This window comes from Mycothermus thermophilus (genome assembly GCF_041956435.1).
Source record: "Mycothermus thermophilus strain CBS 625.91 unplaced genomic scaffold VTJ04scaffold_1, whole genome shotgun sequence".
In the NCBI taxonomy this organism is placed as follows: Eukaryota; Fungi; Ascomycota; class Sordariomycetes; order Sordariales; family Chaetomiaceae; genus Mycothermus; species Mycothermus thermophilus.
Genome location: NW_027191427.1, coordinates 2,027,482 through 2,047,412, shown reverse-complemented (window position 1 = coordinate 2,047,412; position 19,931 = coordinate 2,027,482). Strand labels below are relative to the sequence as shown.

The 19,931-nt window shown below is 56.5% G+C and overlaps 8 protein-coding genes across 8 annotated transcripts; 4 read left to right on the top strand and 4 right to left on the bottom strand.

The window, feature by feature from the left end:
* Positions 1–147: 147 nt before the first annotated feature.
* VTJ04DRAFT_753 (uncharacterized protein) lies at positions 148–4,356 on the top strand (the record flags this gene model as incomplete). The annotated part of the gene is made up of 4 exons (XM_069365867.1): positions 148–187; positions 291–392; positions 463–524; positions 580–4,356. 4 exons carry the CDS (start codon positions 148–150, stop codon positions 4,354–4,356), a joined length of 3,981 nt encoding a protein of 1,326 aa, XP_069223362.1.
* Positions 4,357–4,432: 76 nt separating this feature from the next.
* On the bottom strand, positions 4,433–5,463 carry VTJ04DRAFT_752 (uncharacterized protein; the record flags this gene model as incomplete). Its single annotated transcript, XM_069365856.1, has 2 exons — positions 4,433–4,644; positions 5,412–5,463. The coding sequence occupies 2 exons, from the start codon at positions 5,461–5,463 to the stop codon at positions 4,433–4,435; spliced, it is 264 nt and encodes an 87-aa protein (XP_069223361.1).
* Positions 5,464–6,410: 947 nt separating this feature from the next.
* VTJ04DRAFT_751 (uncharacterized protein) lies at positions 6,411–8,764 on the top strand (the record flags this gene model as incomplete). Its single annotated transcript, XM_069365845.1, has 3 exons — positions 6,411–6,515; positions 6,642–8,560; positions 8,632–8,764. 3 exons carry the CDS (start codon positions 6,411–6,413, stop codon positions 8,762–8,764), a joined length of 2,157 nt encoding a protein of 718 aa, XP_069223360.1.
* A 103-nt stretch (positions 8,765–8,867) lies between these two features.
* VTJ04DRAFT_750 (uncharacterized protein) lies at positions 8,868–9,443 on the top strand (the record flags this gene model as incomplete). Its single annotated transcript, XM_069365834.1, has 1 exon — positions 8,868–9,443. The coding sequence occupies one exon, from the start codon at positions 8,868–8,870 to the stop codon at positions 9,441–9,443; it is 576 nt and encodes a 191-aa protein (XP_069223359.1).
* Positions 9,444–10,510: 1,067 nt separating this feature from the next.
* Positions 10,511–11,699, bottom strand: VTJ04DRAFT_749 (uncharacterized protein; the record flags this gene model as incomplete). The annotated part of the gene is made up of 3 exons (XM_069365822.1): positions 10,511–10,718; positions 10,806–10,964; positions 11,311–11,699. 3 exons carry the CDS (start codon positions 11,697–11,699, stop codon positions 10,511–10,513), a joined length of 756 nt encoding a protein of 251 aa, XP_069223358.1.
* Positions 11,700–12,989: 1,290 nt separating this feature from the next.
* On the top strand, positions 12,990–15,659 carry VTJ04DRAFT_748 (uncharacterized protein; the record flags this gene model as incomplete). Its single annotated transcript, XM_069365811.1, has 4 exons — positions 12,990–13,045; positions 13,114–13,447; positions 13,520–15,011; positions 15,067–15,659. 4 exons carry the CDS (start codon positions 12,990–12,992, stop codon positions 15,657–15,659), a joined length of 2,475 nt encoding a protein of 824 aa, XP_069223357.1.
* Positions 15,660–15,747: 88 nt separating this feature from the next.
* On the bottom strand, positions 15,748–16,189 carry VTJ04DRAFT_747 (uncharacterized protein; the record flags this gene model as incomplete). Its single annotated transcript, XM_069365800.1, has 3 exons — positions 15,748–15,771; positions 15,827–15,892; positions 15,941–16,189. The coding sequence occupies 3 exons, from the start codon at positions 16,187–16,189 to the stop codon at positions 15,748–15,750; spliced, it is 339 nt and encodes a 112-aa protein (XP_069223356.1).
* Positions 16,190–17,020: 831 nt separating this feature from the next.
* On the bottom strand, positions 17,021–17,623 carry VTJ04DRAFT_746 (uncharacterized protein; the record flags this gene model as incomplete). Its single annotated transcript, XM_069365789.1, has 2 exons — positions 17,021–17,399; positions 17,493–17,623. The coding sequence occupies 2 exons, from the start codon at positions 17,621–17,623 to the stop codon at positions 17,021–17,023; spliced, it is 510 nt and encodes a 169-aa protein (XP_069223355.1).
* Between the last annotated feature and the right edge of the window lie 2,308 nt (positions 17,624–19,931).

The window sequence follows — 19,931 nt, the reverse complement described above, 5'->3', positions numbered from 1 at the left end:
TTTCCGGGTTTGAACCTCCGAAAAACACGCCGTCCCCAAGACACTACGCCTCCAACTGGGCATTGTCTTGATATACTCGGTGTCCCGATAGCTTCCACCTTTGCTTGACCCCCTTGGGCCATATAGACCTTCGCTTCTCCTCCCAATATGGCCGACTCGCAGCCCACCAACGGCCCGGCGCCGACTAGTACGTCATCTCGGCTCTGGCTCCGCCTCGGAGCACAGTCTTGGTCTCTGTCCGTTGCCAGCCAGCTAACTCATGACCTCTCTGTTCTTTGTGCCCTCTCTAGACAACCCGGCTTCCGAAACTCCTGCCGCGCAGGATGTGCCGACCGAGAATTCCGCAGAAACCCAGCCGGCGGGTGAGACCGAAACTGCCGAGCAGATTGACGGTGCGTCTCCGTGGAACGGCAGACAAGCCGCCTTGTCGTGAGACTACGGTGTCTGACTCGGTTTACATAGATACTCCTTTCGTTGTCAAGATCATCCTCCCCCACGATCCTCAACAGCCCCTGGAGCTTCCGGTATGTGTGACAGGACGAGAGACTCTACCTCTCCCGCTTCTAAACTCGTCTCTAGGTCGCCCCGCTGGAGCAGATCCATGAGATCCGTCAAGCCGTGATCGAGCACCCTGCTGCTGTGCAATATACGTGCTTCCACCTCGCGTTTCAGGGCCGCCGCCTCAACGACTTCTCACAGGTCTCCGAAATCGAGGGCCTCGGCGCCGACTCTGAGTTGCACGTCGTCGAGGACCCATACACCGAGAAGGAGGCGCGTGTGCATTTCATCCGGATCCGTGAGCTGATCGGCGCCGCCGGCGACAGGACGGACACTGCCCACGGAATCTTGGCCGGCACCTCCATCTTCAATGAAGTTGCCACCGTCGCCAACGAGGAGGCCGGGAAAGACCTCCAGGCTTATGACTTTGGCGCTACCCCTGACCTGTCGGTGGTCCTCCCCCAGGACGCCACGCCAGCGTGCAAGACGGTCAAGCTCATGACGGTCTCGCCATGGAACCCGCCGCCCGCTCACTGGCGCCAGAAGGGCCACCTTCTCTACCTCGTTATCACCACCAACGAGGGCGAGCAGTTCCACGTGACGGCCCATGTCGGCGGCTTCTTCGTCAGCAACTCCAACAAGGACAGGTTTAACCCCACCCCACGGACCGACGGGAAGGGTGCTTCGGCCCACTCGCTCTTTACCCTGCTCACCAAGATCTCGCCGTCATTCTCCGTGGCGTATGACGAGCATCAGAAGTACTTGGCGGAGAAGGGCCACCTGGCAGTGCTTCAGATGGGCAACACCCTCCCTTCGTCGCCGTGGCTCGTGCCCCCGGCTTCGTCGCCTCTGCGCGCTCATGTCGCCGATCAAACGCGGACCCAGGAGACCTTCTTGATGGGCGGCGCCGAGAACGCCGACTCATTGAGGGACTGGAACGAAGAGTTCCAATCTGCCAAGGAACTCCCTAAGACCTCGATTCAGGATCGGGTGTTCCGCGAGCGTCTTCTGGCCAAGCTCTTTGCGGACTACAACGAGGCTGCGGCTCGTGGCGCTGTGCTTGTTGCTCGTGGCGAGGTGGCGCCGCTGAACCCAACCGAGGGCCGCGACGCCCAAATTTTCGTCTACAACAACATCTTCTACTCGTTTGGCGCTGACGGCGTCGGCACTTTCACAAGCGAGGGTGGCGATGAGGCTGCCCGCGTCGCCACGGGCAAGGATGTGCAGGGCGTCAAGATCGTGAACCAGTTCGATATTGACGGCCTCTATACTCCCGGCACCGTCGTTGTCGATTATCTGGGCAAGCGCATCGTTGGTCAGAGCATCGTTCCGGGGATCTTTAGGCAACCGGAGCCTGGCGAGAACCAGATCCACTACGGTGCCGTCGACGGTAAGGACGTCGTCGCTGCGGATGAGCAGTTCGCAGAACCCTTCTCGAAGCTGGGCGGCGCTCTCCATCTCAAGAAGCACCCTGTTTGGGACAAGGAGAACAAGCGGTTCGATCTGGAGGCCAGTGTGGAGATTAAGGGCTTGCTCGGCACGGACGGCCGCAAGTATGTCCTCGATCTGTACCGCATCACGCCTCTTGATGTTGCCTGGCTCGAAGACAAGGATCTCGAGGGCGCCGAGTATCCCCACCGGATGACGGTGCTCCGTCCCGAGCTGATCGAACTGCTGAGCAAGCGCAAGGCTCACGAGTTTGTCCGCGCCGAGCTGCTCAAGCGGGCCGCCAAGGAGAAGGAGGACGCTGCCAAGGAGGGAGAGAAGAAGGAGGGCGCCGAGGAGGGTGCTGAGAAGGCCCCTGAGAAGGCCCCTGAGGAAGGTGCTGAGAAGCCTGCCGAGGAGGCGGCTGAAGAAAAGAAGGAAGAGGAGAAGCCCAAAGTCAACGGCACCCAGGAGAAGACTGAGGAAACCGCCGAGGGTGAGGGCGAGGTAAAGAAGGACGAGGAAAAGAAGGAAGATTCCGGTGAGGCGAAGGAAGAGAAGCCTGATAACGATAGGGTCGACATGTCCGGCTTCAAGTTCGCTCTCAACCCTGACGTCTTCAGCGGTCAGGTCCCCCAGACCGACGAGGAGAAGGAGGAGATGGCCAAGGATGAGCAGGAGGTTCGCGAGGCGTGCAGCTTCCTCCGCGACACCGTCATCCCTGGTCTCCTCAAGGACCTCCAAGACTCCGACGTCAGCTTCCCTATGGACGGTCGCTCGCTCACGTCGCTGCTGCACCGCCGCGGCATCAACGTGCGCTACCTTGGCAAGCTGGCCTCGCTGGCTGACAGCCAGCGTGTCGCGTGCTTCCGCGAGGTGTGCGTTCGCGAGATGATCTCCCGCGCTTTCAAGCACATCGCGCGCCAGCACCTCAAGACGCTGCCGCTGCCTCTTGCCTCGTCCTGCCTGTCACATCTCCTCAACTGCCTCCTCGGCACTGGGCTGAACCCCAAGCCTGTGGCTGAAATTGACGAGTCTCTGCGCAACCTGTTCCCTGAGGCTGACCTCTCGTTTGAGAAGGTGACGCCCGAGAGTCTGCGGGAGGCCGTGCAGCACGAGGTGGCTCGTCGGTTCCGCTACACCCTCCCCGATGGCTGGTGGAACGAGAACCGCCATGTGCAGCTGCTGCGTGAGATTTCGCTGAAGCTGGGTCTGCAGATCCAGTACAAGAAGTTCCAGTTCGCCCCGTCGTCCGAGGCCGAGCCGGCAGAGCAGACCCAACCCAACCCCGAATCGGCGAGCAAGAAGAAGAACAAGAAGAAGGGCCGTGAGGCCTCGCCGACGGGTGCGTCGTCGTCGCCGGTGCAGCCACCCCACACGTTCACCCCAGATGACATTGTCAACATCGTGCCTCTTGTCAAGGACTCGACTCCCAGGAGTGCGTTGTCGGAGGAGGCTCTCGAGGCTGGCCGGCTCTCCATCTACCAGGGGCAGAGGAAACTTGGCGAGGACCTCCTGGTCGAGTCCCTGTCGCTGCACGAGCAGATCTATGGGCCGGTGCATCCCGAGGTCGCGTCCATGTACCTCACACTCTCGCAGCTGTACACGCAGATGGACCACAAGGATGCGGCCGTGGAGCTGGCCAAGAAGGCGGCCGTGGTTGGGGAGCGCACGGTTGGCATCGACTCGGCCGAGACGGTGCTCAACTACCTGAACCTCAGTCTCTTCCTGCACCAGAGCGGGCAGACCAAGCTTGCTCTCGGATTCGCCAAGCACGCGCTCACCGTGTGGAAGGTCATCTACGGCCCAGACCACCCGGATTCTATCACCAGCATCAACAACTACGCCGTCATGCTGCAGAGCCTCAAGGAGTACCACGAGTCGCGGCGGTGGTTTGAGGAGTCGCTGCGCGTGTGCGAGAAGTCGTTCGGCAGGCAGTCCGTTAACGCCGCGACTCTGCTCTTCCAGCTCGCCCAGGCGCTGGCCCTTGACCAGAACGCCAAGGGCGCCGTCGACCGCATGCGCGAGAGCTACAACATCTTCCGCACCATCCTTGGCCCCGAGGACCGCAACACCAAGGAGGCCGAGCACTGGCTCGAGCAGCTCACCACCAATGCCGTCTCCATCGCCAAGCAGGCCAAGGACCTCGAGGCCCGCCGTGCGCGTGCAGGCTACCGCTTCACTTCGCGTGGCGTCGGCGCGGCCGCCGGCGCTGGCCCGTCGTCCACGACCGCTGCCGCGGGCTCGACCGAGCTGCCGAGCAAGCTTACCCCGCCGCCGGATCTGAGCTCGCGCACGATTGACGAGCTGGTGCGTTACATTGAGGGCACCGACAAGAAGAAGAAGAAGCCTGCGGATGGCGCTGAGGGCGGGAAGAAGCGGACCGGCGGCGGTCGGAGTAACCCGAAGAAGCGGGGTGGTGCCCGCTCTTGAGAAAGAGAGGGGAACAGTGTCTGAAGTTGACATGTCCAACCGGGTGTACCCGATGCTCTGAGTAAGGAGTGTATGACTACAGTGTCACGAACTGCTGGCACGGGAGATAAATGTTGCGGGTTTCCTTGTGTACTAGTATATGGTTTCTCTTTCTTTTCTTGGGTTGCATATGGTGGGAGGCAAAGAAAATCAAAACACAAAATGGGATGGGAAGACAAAAATGAGACGAGGAAAAAAAAGCTGGATGGTGGCTTAGGCTGGTTCGCATGAGGGATGCGGAAATGGGGACTGAGGGGTGTTTATGCTTGATGAAGTATCATGATGGCTTATTATTGCTGATGACATGTTGCTCTCTGTATCTGTTTCTGAATGGACACATCCTCACTCTGCTCTGTCTTGAATCACGAACGCGCTTGGCCCAAATTGTGATGAGGTTGTGGATGGTAAGGACGGGAAGAGTGAATGTTGGTCGAGGAGTTTGGACAGTGGAGTCAGGGGTTGTCAACAACCCTCGATTTGTTTACTCTGAAATGGGATGGAAGTCGAGGTCCTATCTCAAGTTAGGAGATTGGAAAATTCGATGATGTGTAAAATTCAATATTTGACTGCTGTGTCTTGTCTTGCGCCTCATCTTGACGAAATCCACAGACTTGTAAAGACGTGGTTGTCTCGGAACGGCAGTCTGTTTGCTCGGGTCCCGTCGGATCGCACGGGACAAACGGTTCACCAACAAACGTCAACAAAGCCAGGCTTGGTGCGCTTGACTTCCCCCTCACTGTCTTTTTAAGTCTGAGGGTTGGTTACCCTGATTCGCTCTGAATAAGTTGACTGTATTATCTCGAGTACCCAATCATGCAGGAGTGCCGGATGCGCACAGCTTTTTACCGTGCAGAATCTCGTGGTTTCTTTGTTGACTTTCTCCTCGGGGGGAGGGGCTCCATTCTGGTTCCATGTTGACGGAAAAAGGAGGCTGGGGTGGGATTGGTGTTTGGTGGGGCAGGGCAGGAGATCGGGAGAGGGAAAAAAAATGCCCGAAGAGAGAGAGAAAAAATCACCCCAAGTGAGCAGCAGCTCGGCATGGACACGAGGAGCGGCGATAAGACGCATATGGACATGCAGTGTTTTATACTAACTAGTACTTTTTCTTCTATTTTTGCATGTCAGAGGAATATTCCCCAAATTTTCCTGGACAAATCCCATGAGATGTTTTACTTGGGCCAGGGCTGCGGCAAGAGCACAATCGGTGCTTGCGTCATGGGCGCCGCGAGGGGGGAACAAAAAGCGTCGCGGGCCATCTGCATGCACTGTGTGGGTGGATCCCCTCTTCACAAATGCCGGATGTTGATTGGCTATTTGCCCTTTCTGGTACCTGCCCCAGATTTTCGCGTTGGAGGCGCGAGGCAAGCGTGTTCCCATTAAACAAGACCTCCCGCATTCGCTCCAACTTTCTCGTTCCCAAAGACAACAAACCAAACACTGACAGCGTTTGTTTGGGCTGCGAAAAAAGGAGCTTGAGGTTTGTGACAGGATCGCATTTCCCCTCTCCATCGAGGTGTCAACACACCACAGCTAGCCGCCACCAAATCCACCTCCAAGCTCTTCAAGTATCTTCATCCACATTCCAACACCTCGGGCGCACACCTGGGAAAAATACACAAAACCGATTGTCGCATTTGGGTTCACTCGGCGCATTCGGCCTCAGACAAGACACGGCGTTTCGGCACACCATTTTTCGGCGACCTTCGAGAGTCCCCATCTCGCGCAACCCGAGAACGACAAGATCCAGCGCACACAGCTGCCCACAACACACCAGCAGCAAACTGCATCATCGTTCTGCACCAGCAAGCACCGAACGAACCAAACGCACGAGCACCTGCACCTGTGACCGACCCTACTTCAGTTGAAGCTCGGACTCTTTCAGCAACAACAGCCTTCAGCCTTTCTTTGAACAACCTTTCACCCGATTCAACAACAAGTACCAAAATTACTCCTCCTCCATCCCACCTCATGATTTAGAGCTCGCATCCACCACCACCCCTCTCCCACAACACACCATGCCATCGCCACAGAAACGCGTCCAGCGCGCTCGTCGCGATTTGCGCAGCGACGCTATCGCGGAATCATCGTCACCCTCGCGCCCATCCAAGCGCCGGAGAAAGGTACGTCGCCTGCGCAACTTCCCGTTGTTTGTTTAATTGCTTTTCTTTGCTTGCGCCCGCAGCCCACCTTTCCCACCAAGTACCCCGCATCCACCGATCGCTGACGCACATGCGCGTGCCATACAGAATGACGAAGCTGCCGAAGCTACCGAGCACTCGGAAGCCATTGACGAGGGCGACTCGTCTCACATGGCCGACCAGTCCGGCATCGAGGACGACGACCAGCTCGTCTCGCGCGTGACCCAGCACCTCGCCGCACCCTCCGTCCCCGTCCAGGCCAGCAAGGACCATGCCAACAGCATCCACGAGGCCAACAAAGAAGGCGTCAAGGCCTACGCAAAGATTGCGGCCCTCGACTGGACCTACTACGTTACCCGACTGACTGTCAACATTGGTCGCTCCTCCGAGCCTGCCCAGCGCGCTGCCGCCGCCGCTGCGGCTGCAGCAGCAGCTGGTGGCTCGGCCGATGCGGAGGTGGATGATTCGGATGCCGTTCACATTGACCTTGGCCCTAGCAAGCTGATTTCACGCCTGCATGCCGTCATCTACTTCAATAGGGAGGAAGAGAAATGGTGGCTGCTCGTTAAGGGCCGCAACTCGCTCAAGGTCGATGGTACATTGTGGAAGGCTGGCCAGTCTGGACCCCTGCGGAGCGGCGAAGTTATTGAGATCGGCGGCGTTGAGATGATGTTTGTTCTTCCGATTGAGCTGAGCCCGCTCCAGATCGCACGGCAGTATCTCGAACGCGCCGGCATCGTGAAACCCGAGCCAACCCCGGTTCCCACTGCCCGGGCCGGTCGGCATCCTCTCCCTTCGGGCGATCCTCACTCGAGCTCTCCGACGAAGCGCGGACAAAAGCCGATAGCCCCTGCGCCTCCCGATTACAAACGTCCGGGCACCCCTCCGTCGGCTCGTACTGTCCGTGGTTCGGCCGTCCCGGGCTCCGCTGCTGCCGCCAGCAAGACGCCAGTGGTGGATCATGCTGGTGGTTCTGTGGTGATGGGAGGTACTGATGTGGACTTGAGCCTGGACGAGAACAGGCACATCAAGCCTCAGTTCAGCTACGCTCAAATGATCACGCAAGCCATCCTGAACACTCCCGATCAGAAGCTGAATTTGGCCGGCATTTATCAGTATATCCAGTCTCGTTACGCCTACTACCGCCACCAACCTGCGTCCGGCTGGCAGAACTCGATCCGCCACAACCTGTCGCTCAACAAGGCCTTTGAGAAGATCGCGCGGTCGACCGACGAACCCGGCAAGGGCATGAAGTGGCAGCTTGTGCCTGAGTCTCGCGAGGAGATGGTGCGCTCCGCCTGGAGGGGTGGTCGTGGCGGCCATCGCGGATCTTCGAATCCCTCGTCGCCTAGTCAGCTGAGCTACATAACGTCTGGTCCCCGAGACATGGCGGCAAAGGACCCGCTCTCCACCCGCAACCTCAAGCGCAAGGTGTCCCCATCCGGCTCACCGCAGCCTCGTTCGTTCCGCGACTCCCATGTGACACCCGTCCGCCCTATCCGCAAGCCTCTCCCTGACGAGCCGAGCGGTGCCGGCGCCGACGACAGCCCGCTTCCGCGCGATAGTAAGTCATCTGCCGCTGTGGCTGCCGCATCGAGCGCCCTGGCAGCACTCGCCGAGAACACGCCCGGCTCGCCGACCCTGGGCTCGTCCTACCTGCCCGAGGAGAGTTCCTCCTTTGTCACGCCTGCTCCCCACCGCGTCCACCCGAGGCTTGCCCCTCCGAGCACTGCCCAGCGGCCCAGCCAGCACATGCCGACCAGCTCGCCGGCGCCGTTCTGGAAGTATGCCGACATTGGGAGCACCCCGCTCAAGCCCGTGCACACCTCCTTCGACGCAAGCCCGTCCAAGCCCATCGGCACCGGCCCCGGCCTGCCGCCCCCGAGTAGCAGCCCGCCGCGTGGCAAGTCGCCTGTCCCCAGCCCCACGAGGTCCACGGCAGCTCCTACCATTGTTGCTGCTCGTTCGACTGTGGACTCGCCGCCTGTTATGCCTGATGATGACGAGGGCGGGTTTGATTTGACCAAGTATGTCATTTTACCTGAGTTTCTTGATGACATTGCAGGTTGGATGAAGCTAACCTTGTTGTTTGTAACAGGGGCTTCCAGAGCATTGGCAGTTACCACGCACCGGTCAGCCACGGCAAGCAGGTCCCCCCTGCTGCTGCGACTGTGTCCCCAACTGCGGCGACTGCATCCAACGGAGATTTGTCCGCGAGCGGTAGCGTCTAGGATGCTCGTTACCGATCGTGGAACTACCAAACTCCAACCAAGCCTGTCGCCCGCCGTCACGGTCACGGTTACTACTACTACTACTAACTCCCGTGGAGCAAGCATGTCGCCTAGCGCGGAAACTCCCAACTCCAATGAAACTTGTCGGCCATCGACACGGCCCATCCCAACTCCCATAGCGCTTGCCGCCCATTGGGGACTTTTTCACCCGTTGCAGACTGAAACTCTTTGCTCGCTGCAGACTCTTCGCCCGTTGCAGACTTTTTCACTCGTCGCGGATGTTTTTCACTCGTCATGGGTTCTTTACTCGTTATGGATTTTTTTCATTGGTCTTGATTTTATTTCTTTCTTCCCTGCCCATCCGTCGCGGACCAGGACTTTCTACCGGTCGCAGTTGTGGTCCCTTTCATTTATTATCGCAGACGGAATCCGTGGACGACCTTCTCACCCGTCATGGACCATGGACTTTTCCACCGGTCGCGGACACTTTCATCTGTTATCACGGACGGGTAACTCACAAAGAAGAACAGAGAATAGCGTTACTATCCTATGGTGCTATGGTGGGGCTTTGGAAGGTGGTCGTGGTGTTGGTTGTGTGTGTGCGTGGATGTCTATGTTTGTGATGATGGTCTGTGTCGTGTTCTGTGTTCTCGCAGCGGGTGTATCTGTCTCTGGGTGATGGCCGTGTCGGTCCTTTTTTTCGTCAGGCTGGGCTGGCATGTGGTGATTGTTATTATTAATCTTCTCGGGGGTGCGGCGGTGACTGGCTGTGTTGGTCCTGTTTTTCCTTGGGAGGGGTTTTGCCTGCCTACCCTCGGAATTGGGCGTGTATTATTCTTATCTTCATCTCTGTTTCGGCTTGTTAGCCTGGTATTGTTTTGTTTTTGTTGTCGGAGAGGGGGGTTAGGTGGGTTGGTTGGGCTGGTTGGTTGGCTGGGAGGTGGCTGGTCTTCCGGTGTAGGTCGGTTGGTTGGTTGGGTTTGTTCTGTCTGGTGTTGGGGGAGTCGGTTGTGTTTTCTTGTGATTTTATCTGAGGTTTCTTCGTTGCTTGGTTTTGATCTGTTGCTCTTGTTGCTTCTGCTGAGGGTTGTTTCATGGTGTGGTCAGGGGAAGCCGGTGATTGAGTGGATGTGGTGGACTGGTTGGCTGGTTGGCTGGTTGGCTGGTCAAGGGAGATGGATGGACCGATGGATCGATGTAACAGTGTATTGAGGATGGAATGTGTGGAGTGTACTTTACATGGCAGATGGTGATACCTTAGTCTTAGGCTCATACCCTATTCGCATTGCTTACCTACCATTGGTATGTTAGCTCTATATGTTGATACCTAGTGTGTTTGATGGTGACTGGGTTGTATGTACTCTGTAGTTTGGCGTCGAGGAGGTATTGAAGTCCATTATGGGTAGAGGGGTTGAGTTGGTGTATGGGTTAGGTAAGACATAGTGAGCTACCACTTGACCTACATGAGATAGGCTTGTGGCTTTACATATAGAGGGCAAGTAACTGTCATAATCGAGAGTTCTCTTGGTTCAAGACTTACATTCCTCAAGGAAGTAAAATAGATGGTTAGCAACAGTATGACGACGATGTGCCCAGTTTTCCACAAAGTCGTCGCATGGCCTCAGCCTTCCCCCACTTAAAACTCCATCGAACTCAGCAAACAATGAAATAACACAATGATCATCATCCGTCACTCTCGAATCCTCTCCCCTCCACTTTGCTAACATGCCCGAGCAGTGGAGTCCTTCATCCACTCCTGCTCACCCGCTTCCTCTCCTTACTTTTCCGGTGCTTCTCACAATCCACGCCCAAGGCCCTCAGCGCCTCCTCAAAATCCGGCACCTCGTCGGCGCTCTGCGTGCCGGGCTTGCTCCACCGCACAATTCCCAGAGGATCGATGGCGAAGGCGCCGCCGATTTGCCACTTGTTGCCTCCGGCGGTGTTGTCACGGGTCCTGGGAGGTTGAGCGAAGACACACGGTCAAACCTCTAATAACAACAACAAGAACATATGATGGGGAGGAGAGAGGGAAAAAACCTACCAAATCCCCTCGTCTGTGGCCAGCTTCCAAGCGCTCCACAGCACCTTCGGATTCCACGCGTACCACGTCGATCCGAGCCCGAGGCCCCAGAGCCGGAAGAGCTCGCGCCGAGGGTCCGTCACTACCTGCACCTCCCACGCGCCGCCCACCTGTACGATCCTGAAAAAATTTTGGTGTTGGTTTTTGGGCATGAAATCATCATATACGGGCGCGTGGGGGGTGAAGGGGGGTTGGGGTTGAGAGGGGTGTTGTTAGTTACGAGGCTTGATTGTTTTTGAGGTTGTTGGGAGGTAGGTTTAGATGTGATGATGATGCCGGTTGGATCAGGGAGTTAGGTATGGGACAGAGCAAGATGGCTTCTCTTTATTCCTCGCTCCAACATGTTGTCTGGAAGCTTATTGATGTATCGGTTTTACACTCCGTCCCCAGGATGCTCATCCCGTCCAAGAATGGAACAGCATAGCAACATAAAACAAAAAGAGGAACAAACAAAAATCGTACATACCACTTCTCCGTCTCCTCCCTCCCCGCCTGCGACACAGCAACGCACGTCACCTCATCTCGATACTGGTTCGCCACGTCGGCCAGACGGCGGAACGTCTTTTCCGCAAAAGGGCAACCGCAGTGTCGCAAGAACACGGCCAGCACGGGTTTGGCACGGGGGAAGGTGACAATGGGCGCCGAGGGAGTCAGAGGGGTTGGTAATGGCCCGGAAGTGGTGAGGGTGCTGGTGGGAGCTAGAGGGGGCGCGCGATCTCCGGGCTGGGGGATGGGGATGACTTCTTCTTGTCCTTGGGTTTGTTGGTGTTGTTGCTGCTGTTCTAGGTCGATGGAGTTGTTGCGGTCCTGGGATGGTGGAGGGTGGAGGTGGGAGGTGGAGGTTTGGAAGAGCATTTTGCACTCAATCACGGAGTACTGAGGACCCGAGAAAAATCTAGAAATGTTTTAGGAGCAAAACTTGACAAGACAGATTGTGTTTTCCTGGTGAGTGGTGGTGTAAGTCGATGATGAGTTGAAGATGGCGGCGAGGATGGAAAGGTGACGGAAGAGTGGAGCTTCCGGGTTGCCGATAAGATAGAGCTTGGACGATCCGGTGTAAGTGACAACAGCCAACCCCTAACCCTTCTCATGGCCAGCAACACCCATCATGGATGAACATCGCGTCTCTTGGAGCTTCACGTGGTTAAGTTCAAGCGAATATCTCAAGCAGGTCATCACGTTCAGGTAATTTTATTTCATCATAAAAGCCTATCAAGTGACATGATAACCAAACTCTATGGACGTGGTGTTGAGTGGCAACCTTTGGTCTCGGTCTCTCCAGACCAGACATCATGATGAAGCTGTGATGTTCCACTCCAGGAAACATCCAGAGGATCAAGCTTGCTTGGGCATTTCATGGACGATATGACGAAGGGACTATCGTGACGTGGCTGGATTCGCCAAAATGAGCGAGGAGTGATGAAACACAGAACATGACCTCCGAAGTGTCAATGTTTTGATGCTACCCGGTGGCAATGTTGGATGACAGATTCGATGGAATGGGACTCGTAATCACCCAGAAGAGTCCCGGGGTCTATTTCAACAAACAAACCCCCATCTACTCGTACGAGTAACGCCGAGATTCCCATCCTTCTTTCCCTCTTCCAACGGGCAACTCTCTCCGTTCATCAGCCACAGCAACCTAGTTACAGCCATTGGGTGCCTGGCCACCAGCACTTTCCGTTTGTTTGCCACGCACCAGCCACAATTGGCCCCTCAGTTCTTGGCACATTGCCACATCCCACGTCTGAAACTCACTTTGCCCAGAAGGTTCCAGACGCCCGGACCACTTTCAGCTCCCAGCTCTTCCGGGCCAAGCCTTACCCCAGTTGTCCCCCCAAACGTCATCCACTGAGTTGCCTGGAGGGGGGCCACCTACCTGGCACCTGGCGAACTGACTGCACCGCCTGAACACCTCAACCTGATCCGAACCCGAGCAAAAAGGCAAAAAGGCGAACGCAAACTCAGTCCAGCCTTTTTCTCTTTCACCATTCCTCCGGACCTTCCCTCAATTCTACCTACCTTTTTTTCCTTCTTCCTCAACCCTCAGTCCCCTCATCTTGAAGGACTTCTATCTTTTCCTCATCACCGCACAACCCCGCCCTTTCCACTCTCTCTCCCCGCAGTTTGATCAACACCATCAACATGGCGCCAGATCCGACTCCCGATCATCACGAGCACAAGAAGAAGGTCAATCTGACGTACGTGTCCTCTACGCGATGCATTCTCCTCTTGCCTGATGCCCTCTCCATACTGACTTGCAACCCAGCGACCCTTCGGGTGCCGAGCGGAAGCAAGAAGATGACACCGCTACCGCCATCCTCAAGAAGAAGAAGAAGCCCAACCAGTTGATGGTCACGGATGCCATCAACGATGACAACTCCATCATCGCCCTTTCTAACAACACCATGGAGGCTCTCCAGCTCTTCCGTGGCGACACCGTCCTTGTCCGCGGCAAGAAGAGGAAGGACACCGTCCTGATCGTCCTGGCCGACGACGACCTGGATGACGGCAGCGCTCGCATCAACAGGGTCGTCCGTCACAACCTGCGCGTCAAGCACGGTGACATCATCACCATCCACCCGTGCCCAGACATCAAATATGTGAGTTCCAAACGCTGAGCAGCATTCTGGCTCCCCTCCAATCCTGACATCATGCTGACGTTATCGCAACAGGCCAAGCGGATTGCCGTTCTCCCAATCGCCGACACCGTCGAGGGCCTTACGGGCTCGCTGTTCGACGTTTTCCTGGCCCCCTACTTCCGCGAAGCCTACCGTCCCGTTCGCCAGGGCGATCTCTTCATCGTCCGCGGTGGCATGAGGCAGGTGGAGTTCAAGGTTGTCGAGGTCGATCCACCCGAGTACGGTATCGTCGCCCAGGACACTGTCATTCACTGCGAAGGCGAGCCCATCCAGCGCGATGAGGAGGAGAACAACCTCAACGAGGTCGGTTATGACGACATCGGTGGCTGCCGCAAGCAGATGGCCCAGATCCGCGAAATGGTTGAGCTGCCGCTGCGGCATCCTCAGCTCTTCAAGTCCATCGGTATCAAGCCGCCCCGTGGTGTGCTCCTCTACGGGCCTCCCGGTACCGGTAAGACTCTGATGGCCCGCGCCGTGGCCAACGAGACCGGCGCCTTCTTCTTCCTCATCAACGGTCCCGAGATCATGTCCAAGATGGCTGGCGAGTCCGAATCCAACCTTCGCAAGGCCTTCGAGGAAGCCGAGAAAAACTCTCCGGCCATCATCTTCATTGATGAAATCGACTCGATTGCGCCAAAGCGTGAGAAGACCAACGGTGAGGTCGAGCGCCGCGTCGTTTCGCAGCTGCTCACCCTCATGGATGGCATGAAGGCCCGCTCCAACGTTGTCGTTATGGCCGCCACGAACCGTCCCAACTCGATTGACCCTGCTCTGCGCCGCTTCGGCCGCTTTGATCGCGAAGTCGACATCGGTATCCCCGACCCTACCGGTCGCCTGGAGATTCTCCAGATCCACACCAAGAACATGAAGCTGGCCGATGATGTCGACCTCGAGCAGATTGCCGCCGAGACCCACGGTTACGTCGGTTCCGATCTCGCCGCCCTGTGCTCCGAGGCCGCCATGCAGCAGATCCGCGAAAAGATGGATCTCATCGACCTTGACGAGGACACCATCGACGCTGAGGTCCTCGACTCTCTTGGCGTGACGATGGACAACTTCCGCTTTGCCCTTGGCGTCTCGAACCCTTCGGCCCTTCGCGAAGTCGCCGTCGTCGAGGTTCCCAATGTCCGCTGGGAGGATATCGGTGGTCTCGAGACGGTCAAGCAGGAGCTCAGGGAGAGCGTGCAGTACCCTGTCGATCACCCAGAGAAGTTCCTCAAGTTTGGCATGTCTCCGTCCCGCGGTGTGCTGTTCTATGGCCCGCCCGGTACGGGTAAGACGATGTTGGCCAAGGCTGTTGCCAACGAGTGCTCGGCCAACTTCATTTCGGTCAAGGGTCCCGAGCTGCTGTCGATGTGGTTCGGTGAGTCCGAGAGCAACATCCGCGACATCTTCGACAAGGCCCGTGCCGCCGCTCCATGCGTCGTCTTCCTCGACGAGTTGGATTCCATCGCCAAGGCCCGTGGCGGCTCCATCGGCGATGCTGGTGGCGCTTCGGACCGTGTCGTCAACCAGCTCCTGACGGGTAAGTTTGCATTCTGCATGGTATGGCGTATGATCACCTGCTAACACTGTTCCAGAAATGGACGGCATGACCTCCAAGAAGAACGTATTCGTCATCGGTGCCACGAACCGCCCAGAGCAGCTCGACCCCGCTCTGTGCCGTCCGGGCCGTCTCGACTCGCTGATCTACGTGCCTCTCCCTGACGAGGCTGGCCGTCTCAGCATTCTCAAGGCTCAGCTGCGCAAGACGCCGGTTGCTCCCGATGTCGACCTCGCCTACATCGCCTCCAAGACCCACGGCTTCTCTGGTGCCGATCTGGGCTTCATCACACAGCGCGCCGTCAAGTTAGCTATCAAGGAGTCCATTTCCCTTGAGATCCAGCGGCAGAAGGAGCGCGAAGCTGCTGGCGAGGATGTCGAGATGCAGGATGACGAGGACCCTGTCCCGGAGCTCACCAAGCGGCACTTCGAAGAGGCCATGAAGATGGCGCGCCGCTCGGTCAGCGATGTCGAGATCCGCCGCTACGAGGCTTTCGCCCAGCAGATGAAGAACGCCGGCCCTGGCGCTTACTTCAAGTTCCCCGAGGGCGGTGTCGAGAACACTTCTGGCAGCGGGTCGGGCGGCAACGCCTTTGGCGATGCCGGCAACGACGACGGCCTCTACGACTAAATGGAGTTTCCTTCTCCAGAATCGTCCAAGTCGAGACCACCCCAACCCCCTGGGTTCGTGACTCTCGCAAGATAATACCGTCTGTATTCTAGCTCTTTTTTGCTGCTGTTTCCTCGCGTCATGGGATCGATCTGAAGTGATGATCTGCAAATGCGCGCGTCGTTCACACACCTGGGGGAGCTAGGGAAAATCCGTTTATGTTTTTCTTTCGGACCGCCTGCTTGCCCTGCTCTCTGTGTGTGTTTCTCTTTTCTGCTTTCCATGCGGGAGAGGAATTATACACGCAGGGGAGGATGAAAAAGGGGAGGAAAGGTTCCGATTAGACAGCCTCTTAGGTAGATGGAATGGGACGTCGTCATGATGATGCCTTTGTTTTCCTCTTTCTCTCTCTCTCTCTCTTGCTTGCCGGCTTTGTCTCTTGTGATGGGGATGGACAACAGAATGGGTGGCTGGGTGATGAGATGATATGGTTTGCCTGGGGAGAACTCGTAGATTGAAGCCGGACTTGGAGGTATGTATAGTACATACATATAGTTTGGTACCACCCTGAGTTACCTCCACCCTACAAATGAGTCGGTTCTGTGATTCCAATCGTGTCCGTCCCCTTGGGTCTGAATGAATTGTGAATATTTGCTATGCAGTTGGAGGTAGGTACGTGAGGTAGGAATAGTTCATGACATGGATCACAAACTCTAGACACAGAATCATCTCGACAATCATGATCTACAAGTAGGGCTTGGGGGGTATCATAATGTTCTTGTCCAGCTTCCTCCGTTGTTCGTTTGAATTACATAAAAAGAGTACCGCATTCCCTATCCAGCCAGCAAAGAAAAGCCGGACAACCAAAGAGTTTGTACCCTTCCTTCCTTCCTTCCTCCCTCCTTCCCATCATGTAATGGATGCCTGAGAGCAAGCCTTCCTTCCTATGTATGGGTGCTGTGTGGCGAAAGGAGGCAGCAATGTTGATGGCATGACTTGACTTGACACTGACAGCTCCTGAATCGAACCTGTTGTACCCTCCTGGCCGTTGGGACAAGCACCCCTTGACCGCCCAACTACCCAGCCCGGCATTCAACGGTGTTGATGTTTTTGATGTTTCTTGTTCTGGCACCTTTGGAATTTGTGCTCTGCAAAATGACGGCGTCCAACAACCTCTGTGCGTCTCTGTCTCGTGGCTGCGGTTGGAGGGGTAAGTGGGCGGGGTGGCCTATTTTCCAGGGGAGGCGGGATGTTTTGTTTTTTTGTTGGTTGTATTTTTGTCGTTGGTTGTTCCGGTCGGGGAAGGTTGGTGTGGCTCTCTGGCATCCAAGTCAAGAGTCAGATCTTGTCCTCGTCGTCGTTCTCCGTCCGTTTCGGCCCTCTTATGTCGCCTCGCTCTCGTCCATGGCGCACACCTCCTCGAGCGCCTCGCGAGTCACGCGCAGGGCGTCTTCCACCACCGACTGCGGGACGGCGAGGGACGGGCGATCGTCTTTGGCCGCACCGTTGGCGCCGTTCTTCTTGACGCCGTTGACGACAGCGCCGCCGCCGTTCTCGTCGGCGCCGTTGGTCGTCTTGCCATTGGCGTTGGCTGATGGGGCCATGGCGGTGTCTTGCCGGACGTCCTCGATGACGCGACGGACCAGCGCCGGGAAGTTGGTCACCTCGCCCGAGCGGAGCAGGGAGAGGGCGTGGGCCTGGACGGCGGTCGGCCAGTTGGAGGAATGGGCGTGCAGGGAGTGCAGGAGGCTCTCTTGGATCCTGGATGGGAGAGGTTTTAGGAATTGGTTATCCCGAATAGGGAGGCAAGGGGGGAGAGATCTGGAGGAAGTGGTGGGCGGTATGGAGACTTACTTTGACACATGACCCTCCTTGATGAGGATGGAATTGATCTGGGAGCGCAGGTCCGAGTCCATGGTTGCTGGAGTGTAGTTCGCAGCAGCCGAGGGGACCTTGACGGGAGTAGAAGGAGCTTGGGTCGCCATGGTGTCTGGTGGCTCGTTGATCTAGGAGTGAAGCGTCGCGGACAGGGGTGGCGGGTGGCGGATGCGGATGGCTTGGGGTGGACCTAGAAAGCTTGCAGATGTTTGAACAGGAGAAGGTTCAGAGCAACTTCAAACAGCCCGGCGCACGATAGGAAGCGGCTGTTCACAGTTGAGATGGCTAGGAGACGGCCAATGTGAAGCTCTTGTATGAGAAAGAGAAAGTCAAAAGGGTTAGGTTTGATGCTGGGATTAAGCTGATGGTTGATCCTGTTGTGATGGACAGGGCGAGGCTGAAGAAGGATGACAATGGGAGAGCGAGGCTGATGCAATGAAATCACTAATGTGGCTATTCAGCTCCATTCAGCGCCACACCCCAGCCTCATTCTGGAGCTCCACAATGCCGAGCTCCAGGAGTCCAAACAATGGGATGCATGCAGAAACCACCACTGAAGAAGCATCTGCAACAATTGTTCTCGCCATGACAATGTTCAACAAGGCGGCAAAACATCATGTAATCCTCCAAGTGTTGAGGAAAAAATTAGGCACCCAAGGAGGGGCGGCAGTTTCCCAATTTTTGTCAGAGTTTGGTTAAAATTTTGCCTTTTGCGAATGCCCATTGTTCCTTCCGTCCAACTCCATTTCAACAACTCCTTCCCTTCCAAGTCATCATGGATTTACATGAAAGCTGGGCCAAGGCAAGCAGTTTCTTTCCACGTCTCCTTTCCAGGTTATTCTGACAACCAACTTAGCAGGCACCTTCCAGATTTCCCACCTTTACTCGACTGCCTGACCTATCACGATTTTAGTCAATTTTTTCCAGGGTGAAACTACCCAAGTCCAAGCAGTAGAAACCAGGACAGGAGCTTGTGAAATTTACCTATTTACATCTCAACGCTCTTTGTCTATGAAACCCAACATTCTAGCCATTCTACCCCAACATGAGGTGGTTAGGATCAATTACCTGGAACTGCATGACCATCCTGTCCTGGTTCTCTAAGTCATCCCTCGTTGATCCCTTCCTCCACCATGCCAACCTCGCCATGGATGGGGGCCGACCCTCTTCTGCCTGACCCAGGCACACTGCCAACTCCTACTATATGGCGCCTAGGCACCTGAGATCGGCCCATTCTTGAGACCAAGTGGGTGCCAAAGCTTCCTGCAATTTTCCAGCTATCAAAGAGAAAGATGCCGATCAGAGGGGGCGAAATATATCTTTATCACCGCCAACTCGCCTCCCGGCGCTGTCACTTGGGCGGACACGCATCGGTCAAAGCGCTTAACGCGGGGCGAAGCCCCGGAGACTCCGAGTACATTGCACGGCCGCATCAAGAGCCGCAGCTAGTAGCAAGGCGGTTGGAGCGGCTGACGGTGTGACGGCGCCATGCGTGTCTCTCTCCGTGCATCCCCTCGACTGCCGCAGGTGAGGTGGGTATCTTTGTCAAGAGTCACAAAACCGACGACATGGCAACGATGGCCTGTCGTCCGCGGAGATTCTGGTGATAATGCTAAGGCTTGAGGAGGGGCCTCGACTACATAGTTTGAGGCATTCGTCTAGCTGAGCGCGTTACGGTCAGACTATCATGCCCTCCATCCCCACTTGCTCCTTTTCACCGACATATGAAACCACCCATCGGATGATGGTCATCATGGGAAAGTGCCAGTGCGTACATCGAATACGCCATGACACATACCTGATTCTTTGATCATCAATCTCCTTGATCAACACCACGTGAGACCTCGGAGGCACAGAGCATCTTAGATCCAGGCTGAGGCATAGATATCTCAGTCCTCTCTGAGCAAGAGTCCAGACCTTCCATAGCCGCGCGCAAGAAAGGACCGAGTCCACGTTACAAACCCACCTAGAGTAGTAGTAGCTTACCCAGATGTGACGGCGGCAATATGCCAGATCCAGCAGCGCAAACTCAGCTCCCCAGCTGTTCGTTTCTGCAGCGCTTACACAGTACACATCAACAGTATCGAACCGGCTTCCCTTCGCTTGGGTACTTTCTGAATACCCGTAACCCCCATCCAAGCCACTTTTGCTTCCGGCAATATCTTGCACACCCGACACAGCGGATCCCCACGTTTTCCGAGTCAGTTCTTCACAGTCACAAGAGACGACAATAAAAGAGGGCAACTGACCGCGGATCCGGGGACCGCACCCGGCAGTAGCGTCGTGGTAGGCGATGGGGCTTTCAAAACAGCATCCGCTCCGTCTTGGCCCCAGGGGTCCGCCTCACTGGTCGATCGACTGCAGGACGCTAAAGCAAGCGAGGGACCCAAGAGGAGGAGGGGAAGAGGGGCGTCT